The following is a 24943-nucleotide window of genomic DNA, read 5'->3' on the forward strand; positions in this document are numbered from 1 at the left end:
CAGAAAGCTTATTTTGAGATGCAATTTATTTAAATGGAATTGCTATAGTTGATTGTTGTCAAAAAGACAATTTCTGTGGCCACTGTATTGAGTACATTTCCTTACTGATGTACTTTAAAGCTTCACAACCAAATACAAAATCAACAGTGTACAATATATGTGAACTTAGTACTAGATATATTATTTAATGTAAGTGACCAACAGAAGAAAGTGTTATTAAGCACACTGAGCAGTGCAGCTGCAGGCTAGATGGGCTTCTGTTCTTTTCCTCAGGTCCAGGCTCTTCTCGTAGATGCTTCGCAGACTCTCCGGACGATTCAGGGCAGAATCTGCACAAGTGAATGGAGCAAAATGATTAGGAACTGTGTTATTTCTCGCCATGTTTTCATATTCTGTAACTTGAACCAGCTGTGGTTTATTTGCAGTCTTACCAGCAGGAAGGCAGTGGAAGCCAACAGTGACAGTGGTGGTTTTCACAGGGAAACAGCCGGGCAGGCATCGCAGTATGGGCTCAACAGAGTGGCATTGGGATTCCTTGCCATGGAGATTTACCTGCCTCTCCAGTTGCACAGATTCAAGCTTCATGCGACACTCTGTAGGAGAAAGGTGTTGATAAGTGAGTTTCTGATGGATTCAGTGCATCATAACATGTTTAAGATTGTTTAATACCTGCTTTAACCATATCCAGTGATCTAACAATTGTGTCACATCACAGTGGAAAAGGATCTTGATGTAAAAGTAATTACACAATGAACTTTGTGTCTTACCAGTGCTGTCCCTGCAACTCGTGGCTGGCAGAACCCAGGAATGAGCATAGCTGACTGCGTTCTTGGTCAAGCGTCCATTGGGTGTGCGGTATTCTTGTCTGATTTCCCCATCAGCCTTTCCACAGAGTCCACAGGTCTGTCCTCTCATCCAGTCCACAACTTTAACCTGTATTGCAGGATCATATGAGACATTACAGGCTATCCAATATAAATTGTATGTCAAATTTACCAAAAGCCAAAAAATCTTTTCTCAGAGGTCAAAGTTTGAAGCCTGGAATTTGCATACAAAAACCTTTATCATTTTATATATATTCTTAAAGTGTCCATAGTGAGTGATGCATTTACCGCCCATGAGTTCTTGTCAAAAAAGACTTCTTGAAGACCATGGCTGGGAGCGTACACAGAAATGCCTTCATCCTTTGGTCTGATCTGGATTTTAGCTGTAAGCAACAACAACAACAAAAACAACAACAAAACATTTAAAAACATTACATAATTTTTTTTTAACAACTTTTAAGTATTTGGACCGTGATGTGTAGTTTGCGATATTAAATTTAAGGGGTGGGAATAATGTGTAAGAACCTGTGAGGTGTTGGTACGGCAGGTTGTTGATGGGTATTTCCATTCCATTAACCTTGACAATCACGTCAGTGTTCTTCAGGTACAGGTCAATATCACTACAAGTATAGAAATTAAAATGTTATTTTGTGTTGTCAACTTGTAGATTAAAACCACGGTTTCTCTCTGACACTCACATATCAGCAATTTTCACATTGATGTGGTTCTGATCAGTGTGATCCTTCTTCAGCAGAACCATAAATTTCAGCTCATTGGTGCAATCCTGTGCCAGAACTTGGTAGCAAGACAACGGCATATTGTTCTTGTATCTCCTGTTGTTGAATGTGGTCAGTGTGTCTTTGACGAAGCTACATTCAGCTGTAAAGAATAAAAAAAAAATTGTTTGAATCCTTGGCCCAAAGCCAAAGATTCCTGTCAGTGAATTTCATATTAATCAATAATGTAATTCATTACCTGCGCCAGCCTTGGCAAACAAGTAGTGGACGTTATCAGCAATGTCATCGAAGGGGGTGAAACCTGTGGTTTCTTCAAGTAGCAGTGTAATTGGAAGACTCAAAGCCATCTTATAGACAGTATGCTGTAGACAGAATAATTCCATTTATTAGACAAACAAAAACAAACATGGCTTTATATTTTGGGATAACTACTAAATTCGTCATACTGTTGGTGTTTTCCAAATTAAGTCAATGGTCCTGTCAGATGTGGCAACAACTGTAAGTGAGAGCTGCTTAGCGGTGTTTTTATCCTTTCCTTGAACCATGCCAGCCATTATGGAAGCAGGAATGACATCATACACCCTGCAAAATAATTTCCAAATATCAGACATTTCATAGTCTATATTGCATATGAGTAGGCTAAAGACATGCGTTTGAAGTTTCATACTTCTTTGCATAGCGTTTAAAGGCCGAAGGCAGGTTGTTCCAGGCCACTCTCACGCGAGCTGCAGGGCTTGGACCAAGAAGACCAGTCTCGGCTGCGATCCTGGTTTGGTACTGCTTGCATTCAGCTCCCCAGGCGATTTTAGCCTATTGAGAGACAGCGGATGTGATAATAAGGCAGTTGTTTTTAACAATAGCCTCTTGATATTATGTCCTAAGATCTATGATTATAAACAAGACAGTGTCTTACTGTGACTTTTGACTTGCTAAGCACAACTCCATCAGCACACAACTGCCAGTTATTAACGGCAGCCAAGGCAGCCATGATAATCTGAATTCTGGTGGTAGGTTTGTGCAAGTAGACTGCCACTTGGTATCCGATTATCTTTTTGTCAGCTCTGACGGCACGGAAGATGATGGCAACGTTAGCATCAGCTCCATCGCCAAGGAATCTTTTCTGTGGGAACAATCAGGGTTAAATAATGTGAGTAGTCAAACAAACCCATCAGTAAAAATATTTTAAGGATTTTTTTTTTTTTATTTATTATTTAAGATGAACAAGATTCACCTGTTTGAAGATTGCCTCAAAGCTGGAGGCACTGCTTCTGCTGCTTGAAACTGCAGCTGCTTGAGAAGTGAGAGCCTATAACAATAAATATGACATGAACACCATGAAAAAGCTGCAACACAAGTTAACGTGCAAACTGAACAATATGTTGTTATTGTTAGAAGCACCATCTAAACACACCTGCATCTTGTGGTTCTTCTGGAACTTGTGGGGATAAAGCACTCGCTGTTCAGAAGAAATATTTTTGTCAGATTCCACGCTTTCTATGATATGTAGACACATTCATATTCTTCCATGCAAACAATCTTTACCTTTGAAAGACTGGCACTGGAGCTAGAGGAACTTGAGCTTGCACTGAAGAGCATTGCATGGCTAGATTGAGAGCTGGACTTGCTAACAGATGTGGAAGAGCTGCTGCTGCTGCTGATGCTGCTGCGAAGTCTACGGGCTGGAGCAGCTGCATCAGTGGCCTTGCTGCTGACATGAGATGAGGAGCTGGAAGAGGAGCTGGAAGAGGAGCTGGAAGAGGATCTGGAGCTCGGGCTTGAGCGAGTGCTGCTGGAGCTAGAGGAGAAAGATGAGGTGACATTCCTCTGACCAGAAACCAGGATTTTCTTGAGCTTCATTAAGACTGGACTTCCTTCAACAATTTCTTTACTCAGGTTGACCTGTTTAAATAGCTTCTCTGCAGCCTTTGGTCCAACTTGAACCTCCATCTCCAGTCTCTCAATGACATCACCTTCAACTAAAAGTATCATGAGATAATGGCATTAATAATTGCTTTGTGAACAATGCTTCTACAAAATGCACAAAAGTATTGTGTAATCAATACTTACTTGCTTCGAAGGAAAGAGCAATAGAGTGCTTTCCAGCCAGTTTGTACAGGGCAATGTTCTTGATGTAAGCAGCATTTTCAATGGCAATCTTGAAACAGCCCTTTAGTCCAACAGCTTTAGCACAGTACTTCTTCTCAAACTGAACTGCTTTGGGTCTTGGGAAAATGGGAACTGCCACATTCTGGGGAATGATCTCTGAAGATTGTGACTATGAAAAGAAAACATAATTATATTGTAAATGTAAATACTATTGTTGCTATCCTAAAAGACAATGTTTAAAGCTCACCAAACTAGCAGCAGCAGATGAAACAATCTTAGATGTGAGATTCTCCCTTGAGATTGGCTGCAATACTTTGGCAGGGATGATGGGAGTGATTCTTGCACCAGCAAGGTCCTCAATATTTCTTGCCACAGCAACAGCCTCAACACTGTTGAAAGAACAATAACTTAATCATGTAAGCTTCAATAAAAGCATCTTAGAAGTGCTCAGAATTTAATATTTTTGAGAGTACAGATTTAGTGAACAATGTTACGCTTACTAGACAGCTGCAATGTTTTCAGGCACAGAAACAGGCAGAGCTTCAATCTTAAAGTGGCCCTCGTTAATGTCAAGTCTTGCAGCAATTTTGGCCGGCATAATGGAGTGGAATTTAGCTCTTGATAGCACAGCAGCCTGGAATATGGCGGTGTTTACACCCATCACAGCAAATGTGTTCACAGCAACACTAGAAGGAGAGGACATTTGGATGTCACACTTTATGATATGATATATTTTGTGCTCATTTTTTATTGTAGTGTCAGATGTTCTGCCTACCTTGGTGTGATCTCAGCCTCAAGCTGAATGTCTGTCTTCAATAGGTGAGCAAGATGGAAGTTTTCTGGCAGAGCTGGTGTTGTGATGGCCCTGACTAAGAAAACAAATAAACCCATGTGTCACCGCTTAGCATAATACGTTTAACGCTCTTGGTTCCACTATTAGATGATATTCTGTACCATGTACCATCAGTGTTTTAATGTTGTTTTTATGAAAGCCAAGTACACTTGCAATTACAAAGGGTTTTACAAAATTACAAATGGCTGTTTTCAAGTAGGCCTACTTTAAGAGCATATCAGCACTTTTTTTGATAAGTAAACTAGATTGGTGGGATAGGTGAGACCTAAAAAGCTAAACTGTGGATGCTTTGTAGCATCTGCTCACCTTGAACAGTTGCAGCAGCCACAGCAGCAGTGTACAGACTGAGCTCCATTGGAATACCAGCAGCAGTTGGCAGGATACGCCTTATTTCAGTGACTAGGAGGGGCTTAGCAAAGTGGAAGGAAGCACCAGACAGCAGAGCCTTGATTGCTTTCCTACCAACAGAGGGTCCAGTGGTGAACTGTAAAAGAGAATGTATCATAACAATTTGTTTTGAAATTGGTCTTGAGGTTGACATCTGAATCATACCGCAATGGCCTGGTCAATCAAGACTTTGTCAATGTTAGCAAAGGCAATTTCTTGACCAAAGAATTTGACATAGATGGAGGCCAGAGGTGTGCTGGTGGGCAGAGCCTTCCACTGAGACAGCTGTGGAAAAAAGAAACACAATCCGAAATCCAACTTACTAGCCTGCTGTAATTTATCATGTGCCTTCTGTATGCTATTCTATCCTGGTACTTGCAACTTACTGGTGTTTCATACTTACTGCCTTAATGACACGCTTCATCTTGGTGATCCTGTCAACATTGTCAATGAGTGCAGGGTTTTTCAGAAGAACTTCTTGGAGTCCCTCAGTTCTTACTCCAACCTAGGAAAACTCCAACATGTTAAAAAGGTAATTTTTGAATTAAAATGCTGATTATATAGAGGGCAAGTGTTTTCTTAACCTTTTACCGGACTTTTAACAGGACATCAGCAGCAGCTCCAGCAAGGAAGGCACTTGCCTTAGCCACAATAGATCTGGGCAGAATGGAGGCAGCATCATTGATGTAGTAAGCGCTGGCAGCAGCACCAAACATCATAGGATCTGAAAGAGTTTGACAAGATGCAGTTAGTTGATCTTCCAGAAAAAGAAAGACGTGAGGTAACGCAAACCAGATGTGACATTGGCATTACTGTTATAGATGTCCATGTGGATGGCTTTGCTGAAACGGAAGCTCAGTCCATCCAGACTTGGGCTCAATATTTTGACAGCAATGTTGCAAGCTGCAGCACTGAAAGAAAAATTGGAAAAAGGCGAAGTTAGCAGAATTCAGTTCACAGAGATGGACTGATGATGATTAGGGATCAAAGAGTGCTCTTACACTGAGGCATAGAGAGGGGCGGTGCTCCTGGTCAAGGACTTCATGTGCGAATAAGTGAAGCTTGCTACCTGCAGATTCTGCTCTGTTTCCACAATGTTAGCAAGAGTTATAACCAAACCCATTGGAGGCCTTGTCTCAAACAGCACGATGCATGCAAGCATACGAAGCTCTGGGTGAAGAGCCTTGTCCATATAGAGCTGAAGAGCCCATTCCTGGATCTGATTTACAAGAAAAAGCAAACTCAGTATAAACTTATATGTAAAAACTGGAATAGTTTGAAATACTCTTTTAGTGTTGAGAATTCACCATTCTTGGCTCCGTCTTAGCAATGCTCCTCAAGGCCATGATGGCTTCAGCATGGACTCTCATGGGTAGAGATGCAGCTGCAGTGCCATGTATGGGCAGGATCTTTGTGATCGGTTTAAGGCTAGTAGGATGGCCAGCATTACCCAAAACCTTAAGGAACAGGATGATGTCCTGGGTCTTATCTTTAGCGACAGCCTCTGCAAGGAGGGTTTGGATGGGCTGTTGGGGGGAAATGAGGGATTAAGATCTCCTTTTCTCATCCAGAAATGTGCAGAAGATTTATATTACCTTTATTAATTCAGCAGGGCAGACAGCTATCTCAACACAGTATTTTGAAATCATGGTACCGAAGCCAAGGAGAACAATCTCACGCAGAATTGGGTTTTCCACTATCTTGTTGTTGAATGTCAGGGCCTATAAGAGAGCAACAATCAGAAATGTTTCATACCCCCATTTGTCTTACCAACAAAGTAACTTGCTTTGTGGTTTACTCACCTCAACCAGATTGATGGCCTCAGTGTTTGCTGTCACCATGTGAACAGATGCAGTCAAAGCCTGAGCAGCTTCAGCAACAGTAAGGTCATTAGCTAGGAATTTCTCCTTGATGAATTTCAGAGCAACAGGAGTTCCAGTGACCGGAATGGCATCCAAAATCCACTGTCTAGAAGATGAAAATCGTGTGAGTGAACCCGTATACATATATTTTCTTATCTTATTCAAATGTTCAAACACTTGAAGTTACCTGTAGACAGGTTTGGTTTTGTATTGTCTCCAAACCATTTCCACGTCTTCAAAGCGGGCTACACGGAGAAGCTGAATGAGTTCTAAAAACTTTATAGGGGCATCCTCATGGACTCTCTCCATATTGTGGGCAACCAGATGATTCAGAACCTCCACAATCTAAGAACACAGAATTGAAGGGAAAGTTGTTTAACATGTGAGAGATTTACATATTTCCTGAACTTACTGATAATGTAAAGCAGTCTAAGACAATACCTGGGCCTGTACATGGGTGATCTTGATGAGCTGAATGGGTGTCTGAAGAAGCTCAGTGGAAAATTTGTACTTAAGAGATCCACGGTAAACATACTGAGTCTCAATGGGTACAATGGGAGCCATCTGAATCTCAAGGAACACCAAGGATTGCCTTAAAAGAAATGTGAAAGGTTAATACAGCTCCATTAAATCTAAACACTTGCATTATTACATTCTGAGTTTCATTGGCATACTTGGTCTCCATCTGAGCAGCTCCATTCATCTCAGTGAAAGGTGAGAACTGGATCAGCTCATTGACAGCTGCCTCCAGGATCATGATGCCGTTAGCAACTGGCTTTAAGATGTAGTTGTATGCTGTAGTTCCTCTCAGGTTTTTTGAATCCTGTGAAGACGAACCACATAGTTGCTTAGTCATGCAAAATTTTCTACTTCCTTACATGTATGCATGACACAAAATGTGTTTGAACCTACCCGCTGGCACCCTGCACATTTCTCAGTGTATGCCAACCCAATGTCCTTCATGATCTTCTCCTGACAGTGGTTTAGATCCCGGGTCTTTCTTAAAATGATGCGTTTAGCCTTTTCGTCTTCACTGATGGCATAGATGGTCTTGCACACACCCTGAGCTCCGTCCTAATGAGAAAAGTATATGTTTACTAGGGAGATTCAACTTCCTGTTATGTATTCATAATCAGTACTGAAGGATCTTTGACAAACCTCCTGCATTTCATAGACATTCTGTGTCTTCTTGATGTTGAGCTGAAGGACATTCAGGATACCTCTGTAGATGTTCAGCACCATTGTTGAGATTCCCTCAGGGGCGAACATTTTTCCAACAACACCATTGGCATACTCAAACTTGATGGGTGTCGAGAGCTGAGCAGCCATGGCTGAAGTCAGCTTGGTTGCTGGTATAAAAGGAGCCTTAGGCCAGATCCCACTGTACTCATAGAGCTCAGGTTCTGCAAGCTAGAGTGTAAAAAGTAACATTAATTATAGGGCAGTTTGCATTTTAAAAGTGAGAAGATTGTTGCTTGCACCTACTTTTGATCTTTACCTTCAGCATGTATATATTTTGGGCTGCAGCACTGATGAGAACTTTGCTGCTGACTTTGAGCCCGGCTCTTGCCAAACCTTCCTCCGGCAGACCGCTCAGGAGCAGTGCCTCATACTTGTATACGTAAGTCTTACCGGTAGCAAAGTCAGGAACTGTAAGAACAATTTCACTCAGTGAGATGTATTCTACCTCATCCCCAAAGCTATTTGAGTTATAAATTACATCATATTAACCATAAATCATGAAATAAACTGTATTTTACCAGAATAATTAACCTTCATGTAACTTTAGCTATGTGGTAAATGTTGCAATGCATTGTCTAATTATTTATTGCTCTCCATATATTATTTTGAAAAATGGAACCTGAATTTCAAGATTTTGTAATAAAGTACTGAACTTACCAGAGTAATGATGTTGACCAGCTGAAATGACATAAAAAATTAATTAATAATCCATAAATGGACAGTATCCAGTGTACAACATACAGCTAGGGTTACCTAATACTGATCTTCTTTAATCTCTTATTCCTCATAGTAATTAAAAGACTTCTTGTCTTCTCTGTTTTTATCACGCCAAAACCTTTGTATTGAAGGCCAAAACCTTTGTATTGAAGCAGTTCCAAAACATAAAATGCACTTCACATCATAGTTTCAAATATAGAATGTATTGAAGTATAATTAATTGAATAACATTTAAAATGTGTATATAAAATAAAAAAAAATTTTGAACTGAAATTCTGAAAGTGAAAGACATAAAAATAAATTTGTAATTTTTATTATAAAAGTCTTTTCTGCACAACTGTATGAGGCGTTAGCTAGTGTGCCGCTAAACATTCAACTTTAAGCTCTTTGTTAAAAATTATCATTTCAAATGCATCATTTCAGACATTTTTTTGTTATTTGCAGTTTCTGATAAAAAAAAAAAAAAAAACCTGCATATTTTAAAAGTCAAACTTTCACAAAAACAGAGAGCATATACTCACCCACAAAGGCCAGAGTCAGGGCAAGCACAACCACTCACATGGCTGATGGGTATGTGAAAGTCCTGCAGTCACAGGCTGCCTTTTAAAGGGAAATGTCAAACAAGGATGTCATGAAGGTATAATATGAACCCTGGAATGTTTGATCAATACAACCTTTAGATTGGTTTAGCTTTTAAATTCAAACAATGATGGTTTTGAGTTGGGGAGGGCAAAGGGGTGTGTATCAGTGGATGAAAAGTTAGGGTCACATGACCTTGTTTTCTTCAGAAACAAGTCAAAGTGAAGTATTATGTTTCTTACAATTCATTTTGGAATACAATAGAAAATAATCCTTTTTTTCCTATAATGATCCTTACTTTGTTTAAAAATATTACCTTTTTCTTTTGCTTATATTTGCAAATATGTGGTCATTATTGTACATATAAAAGAAGAAAGAGAAACATTTAATCAAAAGAAACATTGTTTTTAGAGTTAAACTCAGTACATTATTTGACCCTGATAATAGATGCGATCTTTATTTAACTTAAGAGAAACGTGATTCAGTTAATTTCTGCCCAGCTCCATACACATATAAAATCTACTGTAGGTGTTAGCTTGGATCATTTTTGTCTTTCCATATTCACAAGTGCTATTAATTCACTTTATAAATGCTGGTGAATGTCTGTGGCATCTCTTTATCATATTGTTGAAATGCAGTTTCAAAGTTCACAGAAGAGGGCACCATGACTATCGCTGTTTGCTTACTTTATTTGTTGTGGCCAGGGTGACCAATGATGTCATGACATTTGAGCAGGTCTGTCTGTGCTTTTATGGACATCGGAAAAACGTTTTTCCTAGTGAAAACGTCACCATTCACGCAACTTCCTGTGGGAATTAGAGCTGGGAAACTCAGGCTAGATTTTGCTAACCGAGTTTCCCAGTTGGTGACGCATTGTTGACAACTTACGTTTGATGTAGGCGACTTTGGTTGACTGAACATATTTCAATGACAATAAACTGTTTATTGTGGACAAACGCCTCTGCCAAGAAACATGCACAGACATAACATGTTTAAAAGTATTCATAAATAGGCCCAGGTATTAAAAAAAACAACCCATTATCCGTGTCTTTTCCCGTTTGTTGTCCCGCAGATAACACAAACACACACCTGGCGATGTGCTGTTTGGATGCTTGCATAAGAAAACAGCAGCACATCTTTTGTTATTGTATATATTTCAACTGTATCTATTGACTGACTTTTTTTTATTCTTTTACTTTCTTATCTGTTTTTTATTCTTTATGAAAACATGTTCTGTAACGAAATGAGTTGTGTACTACAAGTTCAATTTCTTTGTTTGGACAAATTGTAACAAAAGTATTATGCAATAAAAAAAAAAAAATCTTTTGTTATTGTGGCCTCCATGTTTTCACACACCTGATGCTCTTGGCTACGGTCAACCGTTGGTGGCAGTCATGCAAAAAGTTGTTATGCCAAACGCCAATATAACAGAAGAAAAAGAACACGCATCCCGACCAGGTGAACGCTGCTTCAATACAGGTTTTGGCCTTTGGAGAAACAAAAAAAATGTCAAGTGATAAAAACGGAGAAGACAAGAAGTCTTTTAATTACTATGAGGAATAAGAGATTAAAAAAGATCAGTATTAGGTAACCCTAGCTGTATGTTGTACACTGGATACTGTCCATTTATGGATTATTAATTAATTTTTTATGTCATTTCAGCTGGTCAACATAAAGACAACATATTTTTCTTATTATTATTTTAAATAATTGTCACAAACCATGTGTTCTTTTTGAGACTATAAATTAGATTCTTAATACCCCCAAGTCCTGATGTGTCGTCAGAAACTTCTCTCATATGTCACTATCACACATTATCTCTGCTGTTTTAAACCAGTTTGAGACAGTGTCTCTTTCTCTTTTAAAAAAAATGTCATATGAAACCTTCAGCCTGTCCCACAGATCGCCATTTAAAAGAGATTTTTGAGACTATTGGACCAAACATCCAAATGATTGTAAACAGCTGTCATGGTTCAGGGGTCTGTTCCAGGAAGGAGGTTTAACAAACTCTGAGTGTAACCCTGATGTCTGAGTTGATTTACCCTGAGATGGGAAACTCTGAGTTTTCGGTTCCAGAACAGCTGATTTGAGTTGGTTCAATCAACTCGGAGTATGTTCAGTCAGGGTTAAGCGCGTGCAAAACCACTATAAAAAGGCAGCATGAATGGAGCCATGATTCTACGATTCACCATGGTAACAACCACAAACAAACGGGTCGGCGGAAATACTCATGCGCACCAACAGCGAGTTTGAACATGCATTTTGTTAAAAAAGCAAGACAGCGGTTGCTGCTGCAAAAGAGAGAGAATTGGTGTGGGAGAAAATTGCTGCTCTTGTCAATGCGTAAGCATTAACAGTTTATTAATTTCATATTTAATCACAGTTAACTTATAATATTACTGGTGAAAACTGGAATTGTATTACACCTAGAATTTCATTTAGGTGCAATCCTGCAGGCAAAAAAGAAAACTATACTAATCCCATTCTGAGGCTGCAGCACCATGATCAAAACTATAATGTATAATTTCTTTTGAATGGCTCTCACTGGTTTGTGTCCAGGAAACACTACAAAAACGTTTCAGAGCAAGTCACACTTTTTGACAGCTCTACAGTGGCTTTACTATTACAGTATAATCCGCTACACTGTTATAAAGAAAACTGAGGTTTGCAAAAAACGTAATACGACACAAAGAATCTGCTTGGATGTTAAAGCCTGTCCACGATGGTTGATGTTAGTGATATGAGGACGGATAAGGTATCTACATAACTAATGGACTGTGATAAAAAAAATACCTCTCAAATCGGTTATGTGGAAATGAAAATACATCTATAGTCGGGACTCAGTATCATCTCCCGACGTAAACTCTGTGAATTAATACAGCTTTTTCATCAACAGGATTGTCGACAAAAGGACATGACATGTTTGAGAAAAAAACGTTTTATAATCTGCCTAACATAAACCAATACGTTTTTGTTATTCATGCAGATAACAAACTGCATTAAAATGTGCCTGATACATACTGAATGAATGAGGAAATGAGTTTCTCTCAGAATGACAACTTTGCCAACGAAATATTCTCCTCCTGCAAGCAGACTGATGCTGATTCACCTTCTCCATCTCAACAAAAAAATGTCACAACTTCACAGTTCCACATCTATTTCGTCCAGTGTTTTGAAATGCAGCGCGGAAGGGAAGGCGAAACATTTTCAATGACGCAAGCACGCAATTACGTGTGCTTGCTAGCCTGTTCCATTTACGTGTTCTCCGAATGCTAAGGAGTAGCCTGGCTATGGCAAGCACTTTTAACATTTAAAAGCTAAGTTTGACTATCCAGAATTAACATTGTAGATATCAACAACGTCTTTCTGACTAGTCTTAATTACATTTTGGATAGTTGGAATTGTCATTCAAGATATCTGTAACGTAATTGTGACTAGTCGAAACGACAGAGATATCTGTAATTCAGTTTTGACTAGGCAAAATTGAATTTTAGATATCTGCAATGACGTCGTTGGAAGCGACATTCAACTCGTCACACATCTTAAATGACAATTGCGGATATCAGTAATTCAGTTTTGACTAGACAGAATGAAAGTTAAAGATATCTCAAACGTCATTATGACTAGTGCAAATTATTGTGCATGACGTTGCTCTATTTTAGATATCAATCAGTGCTAATTACAAGTTAACAGTTAACAGGTGCTCTGCCTAAAGTGGGATGCGGGCCTAATTTAAACTGAATTACAGATATCTTGAATGACAATTCCAACTATCCAAAATGTAATTAGAACTAGTCAGAAAGACGTTGTTGATATCTACAATGTTAATTCTGGATAGTCAAACTTAGCTTTTAAATGTTAAAAGTGCTTGCCATATGCCATATGCCATAGCCTAGCTAAGCCTCTGAAGGACCTGACTTGGAAGGACCAGTCCTACCAAGGAAGGATCCTTGACTTTGAGAAACGCCCTATCTATCGATCTGCGCTCGATTGCTCTTCCTTCATCCTTCAACTACCCAGATGTCTGTCACAGTAATTTGAAATTGAATTTTGAGAACTGAATTTGAATTGTGAGAACTGAATGTGAAGATATTTATAAAGAGTTGAATTTTCAATGAGGATCAAATGTTATTGGACTTCAGTTCTAAACGAATAAACTCAATTTGAAATTACTCTATTCAGATTCAGTTTTTCAATGCATTTATTCAAGGTTAGCAATTCAAATTCAAATATAAATGTTTCTGGTGGCACATATTTCAGCCCATATGCAAGGTCTGTAGTACATTGACATTGCAAATATCCCATTTACATTGATTAAAGGGCCAAAACTCGTCTACATTGACTATATCACCCCCTAATGGCCTATCTTCACCAAACTTGGTACAGAGCCTCAGAGCAGCATGCCGAACAAGCAACAAAAGTTTCACGTTGATAGCAATTACTATGGCAGAGAAATTGCAGTTGCAAATGTTCCATTTACATGCATGGAGTTATTTGGCTAAACGTGTCTACGTTTATTATAGCGCCCCCTAACGGTCGATCTTTGTCAAATTTGGTACAGCGCCCCGGAGTGGTATGTCGAACAAAAATACCAAACAAAAAAGTTTTGCTCTGATACCTATTAATTTGGCATATCTCAATATGCTAAAATGTTTGGTCCGCTGGAGCTGTGAACTTGTGATTGTCTTGCATACGCAGTTCCCATGCCCCCGTGGGCTTGGACCCCTAATAATCCTAAGGAAAACAATAGGGTTCCACAGCTCCGCTGGATTTATTTATATTTCATTTTGCTTTATTGACATTTAGCAGTTGCATTTGTAAAGGGTTTTTGTAAATAACACATGGTTCACCTGTTCTGCAATTTATTTAAATAACAGTTCAAACAAAGTACTTAAAATACTTTTATGAAAAAAAGTACAATATAATATGAATGAAGACCACAAGATTAAGAGCACTGAGCAACGCAGCGACATGCCAAGTGGGCTTCTGCTGTTTCAATCAGGTCAATGCTCTTCTCATAGATGCTGCTCAGACCCTCAGAGACGTTCAGGTTAGAATCTGCAAAGATAGAGTAAAGTTTTTAGATGCCATATAAGATAAGAAGATGTAGTATTCAGTTTTGTGAACCAGCCGTGATTTCTTCCAGACTCACTAGTGGGCAGGCAGTGGTAGCCAACAGTGGCAGTCGTCGTCCTCACAGGCATGCAGCCAGCCAGGCAGCGCAGCACGGGCTCAACAGAGTAGCATTTGGACTCTTGGCCATGGAGGATCACTTGCTTCTCCAGCTTCACAGATTCAAGCTTCATGTAACACTCTGGAAAAGTGTTCAAAAGTTAAGGTAAGCACTGTTAATATACATACTTACAGTGGTCTTTATTAATTTCTTTATATTCTGTATTTTGCCATTCAGGGTATAAATGATATTTTAATAGGAAGGGTGAAGCAGGTACTGTAAGTATTACCAGAGGCATCCCGGCAGCTCTTTCCAGACAGAACCCAGGAATGAGCGTAGCTGACTGCGTTCTTGGTCAGGCGTTCGTTGGGTGTGCGGTACTCCTGTCTGATTTCTCCGTCAGCCTTTCCACAGAGTCCACATGTCTGTCCTCTCATCCAGTCCACAACTTTGACCTGGAAAAAAACAGCGTTTTCTCCATTACAAGTATGGACATTAATAAATACATTTAAGTAGTCCGAGTTTTTTGTCTCACCTTCAGCTCGTTCAGATCAATGTAGACCTCCTGGAGACCATGGCTGGGAGCATGGAGCGCAATACCCTCACCTTTCTGTCTGATCTGAATTTTGCCTGAAATGATTGCAAATATATATAAATATGTGATTTTTAACTTTCAACACATTGAATAATTGTAGCATGACAGTTATGCTTTAATTAATAGAAGAAGAAAAAACCTGTGGGATGCTGATATGGCAGGTTGCTGATAGGGATTTCTACTCCATTAACCTTCACTATGATAACACGGCCCTTCGGACGCAGGTCCACATCACTGTTGAAAAACAATTGAAATACATGTGTTTCAGTTAATTTCTGGATTGTTTGTTTTCTTTGTGGGACAATTCCTTCAATAAAGATATAAATACTTGCTGTTCATACATGTTTCCAATCTTCACATTGATCTGGTTCTGTTCCTCTGGTTGATCCCTCTTCAGCAGAACAATGAATTTAAGTTCCGGGGTACAATCCTGAGCCAACACCTGGGAGCAAGAGTGGGGCATCTCGTTCTTGTATTTCCTGTTGTTGAATGTGATCACTGTGTCTTTGACCATGGAACACTCAGCTGGAAAGAAAAAGATAAATCAGTAAGTTAGCTATTTAATGTTCAGCCTGACAATTCAGTAAAAGATGTTTCTTTAAATGTTTGCACCTGCATGAGCCTTGGTGAGCATGTAGGAGATCTTGTCAGCCCAGTTGCTTTGGTAGGATTCTAGCTCAGCAGCAGTGTCACCAATTGGCAGAGCAATAGGGAGATGCACACCAAATATGTATAATGTCCTCTGTAATATAAAAATATTAGAAACGGTTGTGAAGTGTGTAGAAAATGGATGACAAAATATGCTACATTTTCTGTGTGCAAATAATGGGCAATAAAACTACACCTTTGGTGTCTTCAGCACAACATTCAGGCTTGTCTCAGAAGCAGCAGCCACAGACAGTCTGATCTGATTACGAACATTTTTTGCCTTCGACAGGCTTACTCCATATTCCTCAGCGTTGCAGGAAATGTACTGAGAGATCCTAGGTAGGCATAAAAGTAAAGAAAATGAAATAATTCTAAAAGAAAGTAATGAATTCCCAAACACGTCTTCATCCAGGATGCCTGATTAAGGTTATACATATACATAATAACATTTTTGAAATCTGCTTAGTTTGTGACATTACCTTTTTGCATAGCGCATCATGCTCTTTGGAAGTTTGTCCCAGGCAACCTTAACACCGACTGCAGGGTCTTTACCCACAAGACCAGTCTCAGCCGTGATCTCAGTCTTGTATTGTTTGCACTCAATGCCCCAGGCAATCTTGGCCTAAGAGAAATTTAAATTAGAGTTTCAATCTGAAGCTTCACATAGATGTCAAACAACTGATGGTGAATCACCAAATCTAAGTTTTTACCATCAGCTTGTGGTTGCTCAGCATCACACCATCGGCACAGATTCTCCAGTTGTCATTCTCATCCAGGTTGGCAAAAATGATCTGAAGTCTGGCAGTAGCTCTGTCAAAGTAAGCTGTAATCTGGTATCCCTGAACCTTGTGGTCAGCTCTCACAGCACGGATGAGAATAGTCACAACAGGATCGAGAGCATTAGAGAGGTACTTGGCCTTAAAGTGAAAACCAGAGATTGATATTAATGAATGTTTAGATTTTTCCCACTGAATACAAGAGACTGTAAATGGCTTGGTCTGATGACTTACCTTATTGTAGATGGTCTCGAAGCTGTAGGCACTGCTCTTGCTGTTGGCACGGGCTGTGGAGAGGGCATGCTGCAAACAAAGAAACCATACATTAGCCTGCTCCAACATGATGTACACGATGTGGCTGTCTCATCAATCTGATAATTACCTGGTGGATGTGGTTCTTCATAAACTTCATTTCATACAGTTGTTGCTGCAATATAATTTGTTTTGTATTAGTTCTTTCACATATGTATTTGAGTCTACTGTTTTTTACATGCTCTGAGGTAAAGCTGTCTCACCTTGGACAATGATCTGGACCTGGAGGAGCTGGAGCTGGAGCTGGAGCTGGAGCTGCTGGACACGAGAGAAGACTGGCTGCTTGAAGCACTGCTGGAGCGTGCGCTGGAGGAGCTGCTCAGTCTCTTTGATGCCTTGCCGACTACCTTGCTCTTGGAGCGAGAGGAGGAGCTGGAGGAGGATCTGGAGGAGGAGCTGGAGGAGGAGCTGGAGGAGGAGCTGGAGGAGGACTTGGATGATGCGGAGGAGGAGCTGCTGGAGCTGGAGGACGCTGCTGTGCTGTTCTTCAGACCAGGAACCAGGATTTTCTTGAGTTTCATCAGGACGTTTTTGTCCTCAATTATTTCCTCTTCCTCGCTCTGGTTAATCACTTTGAGGATCTTTTCTGCTGCCCTATCTCCAACCTGAACCTCTATTTCAATCTTCTCGATGACTGGTCCGGCAGCTGCAACCAAATAGATAAATAGATATCTTACTTTTTAGCAACTTCTTACAAAATGACTTATATTAGTAATTTAATGTCATCCATTTCACTTGCCTGGAGCAACCTCAACAATGACCGCATGTTTTCCAATTATGGTGTAGAGTGGGCAGTTTTTGATGAAGGCTGCGTTGCGAGATTCAATCTCAGTGCAGGCCTTGATTCCAAAGGTTTTGATTACAGCACACATTCTCTTTTCAAAGGCCTTGGGGACAATTCTACTTGGCAGGTCAACAGGAAGGATTTCAGATGACACTGACTGTAAAAGCACAACAGAGGTCACCACATTAATTTGATGCAGGGTTAGTGTTTGTGTTGGAACATGTAATTGAATCAAACTCACCATATCACCAGCCAGAGAGGATGCTATCCTTGAAATCTTTGAAGAAAAGGTTTCCCTTGATGTCTGTGCTGCAACTTCAGCTGGAACCACTGGTGTGATTTTGGCAGCTGCAAGGTCTTCCACATTTCTTGCAACAGCGAAAGTATCAACACTGTTGGAGGAAGGAAAAATAGTTTTAAGAAAACAGAATTTAAAAACTGGGTGATAAATGACACTTGGTGATGAGGAAAAGTACATACAATACTGTTGCAATCTTATCGATGCCCTGAACAGGCAGGAACTGCAGCTGGAAGTTCCCTTTAATCATGTTAATTCTTGCTTCCATCTTTGCAGGAACAATTGTGTGAACTCTGGCTCTTGACATCAGGGTAGCCTGGACGAAAGCAGTATTCACTCCCATAACTGCGTAGGTATGCATGGACACACTGCAAGGGACAGAAATGTTTTTTTTTTAAAGTTTTTAACCTAACATTTGTTTTAAACTGATGAGAAGAATCTTAATAAATTATCAAGTAAGCTGCACCTAGATTACCTTGAAGTAATGGCAGCCCTGATGTTGATGTCAGAGTTCAGAAGCTGGGCAACATGGAAGTCCGCAGGCAGAGGTGGTGTCACAGTGGCTTGGACTGTGAAAAATAACATTTTCACTATCTGTATAAATAATTTCCTCAAACCAGCAACAGTTAAAGGTATAATGTGTAAGATTTTCCTAAAAAATCTCAATCATCACTTATGACCCACAATAAGTTTGTGGTGGATTCTGTATCTACAGAGAACCTGCCCTCAGCATCAGCAAAACGCCTTTTGGCCCCACATGGGTGTGTAACCCCTGCCAATAACAGCGTCCGCTGTACCCTTCGGCGTCTCATACCACCAAACAGGTTTTTCGATACACAAACGGAAACTGACAGGATGAAGCTCTGCATCCTCTCATAATCCGGCAATGTGACACCTTCCTTCAGAAGTGTGGTTTGTTTATTTGTGCTAGAACATAACCACCGTGAAACAACTTTTTTTTGCACTTCCTCTCTTCATTATCTCTCTCTCTCTCCCTCTCTCACTTGCTGACTCTTGAGTCGGGGGGGAAGGGCCAATTTTAAACACTATGTTTACAGAACAGTATATATTTTACCTTTAAGCTCCACAAGTGCAACTTACGTTCAACAGAGGCAGCAGCCACAGCAGCAGTATAGAAACTGAGCTCCATGGGCAGACCAATGGTGGTGGGAAAGATGCGACGAACCTCAGCAACCAGCAGTGGTTTTGTGAAATGAAATGCGAACCCAGACATCACAGCATTCAAAGCATTCCTGCCATAAGTGTGGATTGCTGGTCCACTGGCAAGCTGTAAACACAAAATTGCTCATAGGACATCAGATATTCAGTTCATAACCATTGATTACTTAGCAGGTAGTAGACTAGTTACAGTAGAATATGCCGTACCTCAATAATCTGATCAATAATGGCTTTGTCAATGTTGGCAAATGCGATTTCCTGTCCAAAGAATTTCACATACACAGAGGCCAGGGGCTGGCTGGAAGGATGAGCCCTCCACTCAGAAAGCTGTGCAAAAAACAGTTAATAAACAGTATATGTGTTTTGATTATATAATTCCTTTTTTAAAATACATAAATATATTTCCATCATCTCTTTAACTTACAGCCTTTATAACTTGTTTCATCTTCGTCATCCTGTCAGCATTCTCTGGAGACTTTTGTATTTTCAGAAGGGCCTCCTGCATTCCCTCAGTTCTTACTCCAAGCTGAAAAAAGGAAAATTATTTAATGGGTTGGTATTTTCAAAATGATTACTAAAAATATAATGTGCAAGGTGCATATAGCCAAAATAATGAAGCTTGTTGACAGAAAATTCAAAACTGTTATGTTAAAGTTAGGATTCATGGCATTGGTAAACAGCCTGAGATGTAGACATTAATTCTAAAGGCTAGCTAAATTTCCTTTTTGATGTTATGATTTGACACATTTGCATTGTGCAAATGTGTATAAGATGGGAGTGGCATATGCCAGATATATGAGAGCCTTTGGTTCTGTTAATTAGCTATGTAAGACATGATTGTCATACCTCAAGGACATCAGCATAAGCTCCTGCAAAGTAGGTGCGAGCTTTGGCCACAATGGCTCTTGGAAAAAGAGTTGCAGCATTGTTAACATAGAAGGCGCTAGCAGCAGCACCCATCATCAAGGGGTCTGTAGGGCAAAATATGAGAACCATCAAAACCCATGTTTTAATCTAAAAGCTCTGATGACAAATTATTATCTTGTTGTGCTCTTACTGTGGTAGGTATCTAAATAGAAAGCTCTGCTGAAGCGATAGCTCATTCTGTCGAATTTGGGGTTAAGGATCTTCACAGCAACGTTACAGGCAGCAGCACTGAAAGTAGAACAATAAAATATATGCAATTATTTATGCTGACATGTTTAAATAGCAAACCAAAACCTGCAAAATTAAATATCATATAAGTTCTTACACAGAGGCAAAATCAGGAGCGGTGTTCTTGGTCATGGCTTTCATGTAGGAGTAGACAAAGCTAACGATCTGCAGATTATTTTCTTTCAAGAGGACATTGGCGAGAGTAGTCACCAGACCCATTGGCAGCTTGGTCTCAAACATTACGATAGCAGCAACCATTCGTAGCTCTGGGTGGAGAGCCTTGTCCATGAACAGCTGAAGAGCCATTTCCTGGATCTAATTCACAAAGATGAATGTTATAAATAAAACATGTCTTAAGTGTATTCATTCTTAGTAATGGAAGGAATCACAAAATGTAGTCTCACCATCTTGGGCTCCTTCTTAGCAATGTTCCTCAGGGCCAAAACAGCATCAATGTGAACTCTGTGTGGCAGGCCAGCAGCAGCACTTCCAAAGCCAGGCAGGAGCTTCATGATTGGCTTCAGGCTGGCAGGATGTCCAGCATTACCCAGGACTTTGAGAGTGATAATGACCTCCTCAATTTCACCTCTGGCAACAGCCTGGATAAGAAGTTCATGGATGGGCTGTGGGAACAACAGAAAAAACAACAACATTTGTGTCACTGATGTTATAACTTAATTTAAGTTATATAAAACATGTTTTAAAAAAAAGCTACATACCCTCACTAGTTCAGCTGGGCAAGTTGGGTTCTCTGCACAGTATTTAGCAACCAGGGTGCCGTAGCCCAGCATGGCAATCTCACGCAGAACTGGGTTTTTTTGTATCTTGGGGTTCATGGCCAGGTCCTGACGAGTGGTGAAAATAAAGAACTGATTATGCGTCCCAGTTCTCACATCATTACAAATATTTGAGAAAACTTTTAACATTGACTTGCCTCGGCAAGCTTGATGACCTCCCGGTCGGCTGTCACCATTTGGACAGATGCCAGAAGTGCTTGAGCAGCTTCGGCAATAGTCAACTCCCCAGCGAGGAACTTCTCCTTGAAGAACTTCAAAGCAGCAATAGTACCAATGGCAGGGACAGCATTTAGGATCCAGTGCCTGGGAAAGAGAAATATTATATTATTATAATATCCATGGCATGTTTTTTTTCATGGCTCTTCTCTGAATAAAAGTCACAGTTACCTGTATTCGGCTTTAGCTTTGAACCGAGTCCAGAGGGCCTCAATACTCTCAAATCTGGCCACACGTAGCAGCTGGATGAGCTCAATGAATTTCAGAGGGGCATCTTCGTGGACCATGTCCACATTAGAAGTCACCAGGTGGTTTAGAATCTCAACAATCTGTCAGTAAACAAAACATTTCCCATCTTAAAATTTGCTGCCACAGGATGAATTCTAAAAACAAAGGGAATATTTCCTGAAGTACCTGTTCCTCGGCATTGCTGATCCTCAGAAGCTGGATGGGTATCTGGAGAAGCTCGGTGTCAAACACGTACTGCAGGGATCCACGGTGAACATATGGAACATTAGCTCTGATGTGCTCCACTGCGTCCGTCGCAATCTCAATGAAGGTCAGGATTTGCCTGTGATTATACATCAGCACTACATCAATCTGCAGTGACATTTTGTGCAGAGTATAGCACTGACGTCACTTTTATTGCATTCTTCTTTTTCATTTAAACCACATACTTAGCCTCCATCTGGGCAGCGCCATTCATGATGTTGAAAGGTGAGAACTGGATGAGCTCTGTAGCAGTTGCCTCCAAGATCAAAGAACCTGTGGCTGCTGGCTTCATGATGTAGCTAAAAGCAGTAGCTCCGTTCAGGGTCTTTCCTCTCTGCATTGACAAGACCCACAATATTGTCAGACCAGCAGTGTACTGTATTAGAGAGTATGAAGTGAGAGGAAAATTGCACTTACAGCCTCACACTCAGCACATCTCTCTGTGTAAGCCAAGCCGATGTCCTTAATGATTCTCTCCTGGCAATGGTTCAGGTCCTTAGTCTTGGTCAACAGGATGCGGTCAGCCTTTACGTCCTCACTGATGATGTAGTGGGTTTTGCACACACCTTGTACTCCAGGCTAGTTCACAAAAATTCAAACAATTTTTCAGTTCAAGCAATGTGGCATTTTGTGGGTGGAACACTATGAAAATTAGTTATTTGTACCTCTTGCAGCTCATAGACGTTCTGAGTCTTCTTGATATTCAGCTGGAAGATGTTGAGGATTCCTCTGAAGACATTCAGCACAGTTTCAGAGATGCCAGCGGGTGCAAACACTTTGCCGACAACACCGTTCGCATACTCAAACTTGATGGGTGTCGAGAGCTGAGCAGCCAGGGCTGAGGTGAGCTTGGTGGCTGGGATGAAAGCATCTTCGGGCCAGATGTTACTGTACTCAAAGATTTCCGGGTCTATAAGCTGTAAGGAGGAGTGACAGTTTGAATGAGTTGAACACTTGATAGTTTATAAGCCACGTAGAATTTAATAAAAAAATTATTATTCTAGTTCACTGACTAACCCTAACCCTAGTTATTCATGTTGTTTACCTTCAGCACAAAGGTGTCGGCAGCTGCGGCACTAATTAAAACTTTGCTGATGACTTTCACTCCGGCGCGTGCCAGACCCTCCTCAGGAAGGCCGCCCATAATAAAGGCCTCATATTTGTAGACGTACGACTTTCCAGTGGCAAACTCTGGAGCTGCAATAATAGATAAGAAAACAAACTAGGGAATTAATTTGAATTTCAATTACATTTTAAAACTGAGATTTAGAAATGTTCTATATTTATACACCAAAATTACATTTTTAACATAATAGAATTCCAACTTACCAAAATTGACCTGGTTACCCGCTACAAAATAGGAAAAATATGGTTATTTTGTGTCCTCAGGGGACAAAATGAAATACAGTAATGATCAAAAACAGTAGAAAGAGAATTGATAAGGTTTAAAAAGTGGTTTGATAATAACAGGTTATAACTAAATGAAAATAAAACAAAATCTGTGGTGTTTGGTAGTGTCAGGGCTGATTGTGAAATAAAACTGAATTTAAATGGAATTGATATTGAAAGAGTATGTGACACTAAATTCTTGTGGGTGATTATAGATAAACTGTTGGAAGCCACATATACAATGTATCAAACTAAATTAAATAAATCTATTGCTATTCCTCTTTTTTTCCAAATTGTATTTAACTGACAAGCAAGATGGTAAAACTAAATTTAATTCAATTCAATTCAATTTTATTTATAGTATCAAATCATAACAGAGTTATCTCGAGATACTTTACAGATAGAGTAGGTCTAGACCACACTCTATAATTTACAATTTACAAAGCCCCAACAATTACAGTAATTCCCTCAAGACAAGGACTCCGTTTCTATTTTTCTGCTCCAGCATTGGTTATATACAGTATCAACAACATTACACTGTCAGCAAGTGCAGAACTTCAATTTCAGTTATTGTTTTCCTAATATAAAACAATATCAGTGGAGTATTGCTACCATGTACTCATCTACATGAATATGATCTCATTCTACAAAAAGCAACATTTATTTTTAAGTTAAACTTAAGTTGATTTAGTTTAAAATAAAAATAATAAATAAAGATTTACTTACCCGCAAGGGCCACAGTGAAGGCTAGCACAAGCACCCTCATGACTGGTGATAGTGGACGACTGCAACCAGGGGCTTCCTTATAGCCAGTTTTTGCTGGGTATGTGCCCATTAAAATGTATCATTAACTAAATAGCAGCTTTCATTGTCATTAATGTTAACATGCCCTGACCCTGCAAATTAAACAAATGAAGTAAAACATGAAGCAAAAGTTATCTTGACCTGACTCTTCGCTTCCCTTGCACAAACAACCCAATGTCCAAAATCCAAATAGGTTTTCTCTCATGTGACACCCCATATATTTACAGTAAACAGATGAAATGCAGTTCTATTTAGTATTTCACAGTATTACACATCTATATATTCATCTATAAATATTTAACCTAAATATATTTTACTACACAGATATATCTAATGTCTTATTATTCAATAAATGGCTCAAAAAATGTAATTGTTATAAGCATTGTTATAAGCATCCAATAACTTAAACTCACATACATTACTGATAAAAACATTATAGTGAAATAAAATATTGTAAAAATGCTATAATACAATTGTTTCAGTTGCTTAAACATATGAATGTTCCAGTCTTTTAAAAATATTGTGTCGTGACCTGCAGTTTTATCAGTTCAACTGTTGACTCTCCAAACAGCTCCCCACCATTTGTTTACTTTCATTCTCACAGTTTTTCAAAATCATCACATTGAAAATAAAATTGCATTAAAACAAAGTCAATATGATGATGCCTTTCTTACTATTCATTTTCAAGTACTTTTTTATCAATATGTCATGCAATGAAGTATGCCCTGGCAGCAAGACACCACACATTAACATAAACCAGACTGACAATGTGGTGCACACATTTTGAAATGATACCACCAACTGCCCAGTAAATGAGTAAAACTAGAATGAGAAGATGAAATTGCTGACATTGTACAACTTTTAGAATTAATAAATTGAAAGTTGCTGCTTTTTAAAACCATTTCATCTCTGGTTTTACCAAACCACTAACTTGACAAATGTAGAATAATGTAAATTTAGAGTAATATTAGGGCTTACCCCTTTATGTCAGTAAGATTTCCACGAAATGTGTCTTAAA

At 39.5% G+C, this 24943-nt stretch overlaps 2 protein-coding genes across 2 annotated transcripts; both read right to left on the minus strand.

The window, feature by feature from the left end:
- Positions 1-216: 216 nt before the first annotated feature.
- LOC114561018 (vitellogenin-1-like) lies at positions 217-9289 on the minus strand. The gene is given in 34 exon segments (XM_028586658.1): positions 217-329; positions 432-593; positions 768-933; positions 1113-1207; positions 1350-1444; positions 1523-1703; positions 1800-1923; positions 2008-2143; positions 2229-2371; positions 2475-2681; positions 2793-2867; positions 2973-3017; positions 3104-3537; positions 3629-3836; positions 3915-4056; positions 4168-4353; positions 4443-4536; positions 4827-5004; positions 5073-5192; positions 5311-5412; positions 5504-5631; positions 5721-5818; positions 5909-6126; positions 6215-6433; positions 6503-6628; positions 6710-6875; positions 6957-7114; positions 7211-7361; positions 7444-7592; positions 7682-7843; positions 7928-8179; positions 8268-8419; positions 8669-8689; positions 9250-9289. Coding segments are annotated over 34 exon segments (5046 nt in total).
- Positions 9290-14252: 4963 nt separating this feature from the next.
- On the minus strand, positions 14253-23887 carry LOC114561017 (vitellogenin-2-like). Its single transcript, XM_028586657.1, has 34 exons — positions 23848-23887; positions 23062-23082; positions 22778-22929; positions 22398-22649; positions 22150-22311; positions 21918-22066; positions 21655-21811; positions 21412-21569; positions 21162-21327; positions 20947-21072; positions 20632-20850; positions 20325-20542; positions 20130-20227; positions 19919-20043; positions 19497-19598; positions 19280-19399; positions 18995-19181; positions 18369-18462; positions 18076-18261; positions 17837-17987; positions 17551-17752; positions 17015-17457; positions 16882-16926; positions 16734-16802; positions 16434-16640; positions 16203-16345; positions 15920-16058; positions 15688-15817; positions 15417-15600; positions 15215-15309; positions 15016-15110; positions 14770-14935; positions 14460-14621; positions 14253-14365 (listed from the first exon to the last, which is right to left on the minus strand). Exons 1-34 carry the CDS (start codon positions 23885-23887, stop codon positions 14253-14255), a joined length of 5076 nt encoding a protein of 1691 aa, XP_028442458.1.
- Positions 23888-24943: the final 1056 nt, after the last annotated feature.

This window comes from Perca flavescens, chromosome 9 (assembly GCF_004354835.1).
Source record: "Perca flavescens isolate YP-PL-M2 chromosome 9, PFLA_1.0, whole genome shotgun sequence".
NCBI classification, from domain to species: Eukaryota; Metazoa; Chordata; class Actinopteri; order Perciformes; family Percidae; genus Perca; species Perca flavescens.

Bases quoted from the DNA above. Each gene is read 5' to 3' on its own strand.
- LOC114561017 (XM_028586657.1), bottom strand. From the start codon at position 23,887: ATGAGGGTGCTTGTGCTAGCCTTCACTGTGGCCCTTGCGG. The intron at 19,400-19,496 runs GTAAGTTAAAGA...TTTTTTGCACAG, and splicing joins TGAAACAAGTTATAAAGGCT to CTTTCTGAGTGGAGGGCTCA. The intron at 17,988-18,075 runs GTATGTACTTTT...TTCCTCCAACAG, and splicing joins GATAAGATTGCAACAGTATT to TGTTGATACTTTCGCTGTTG.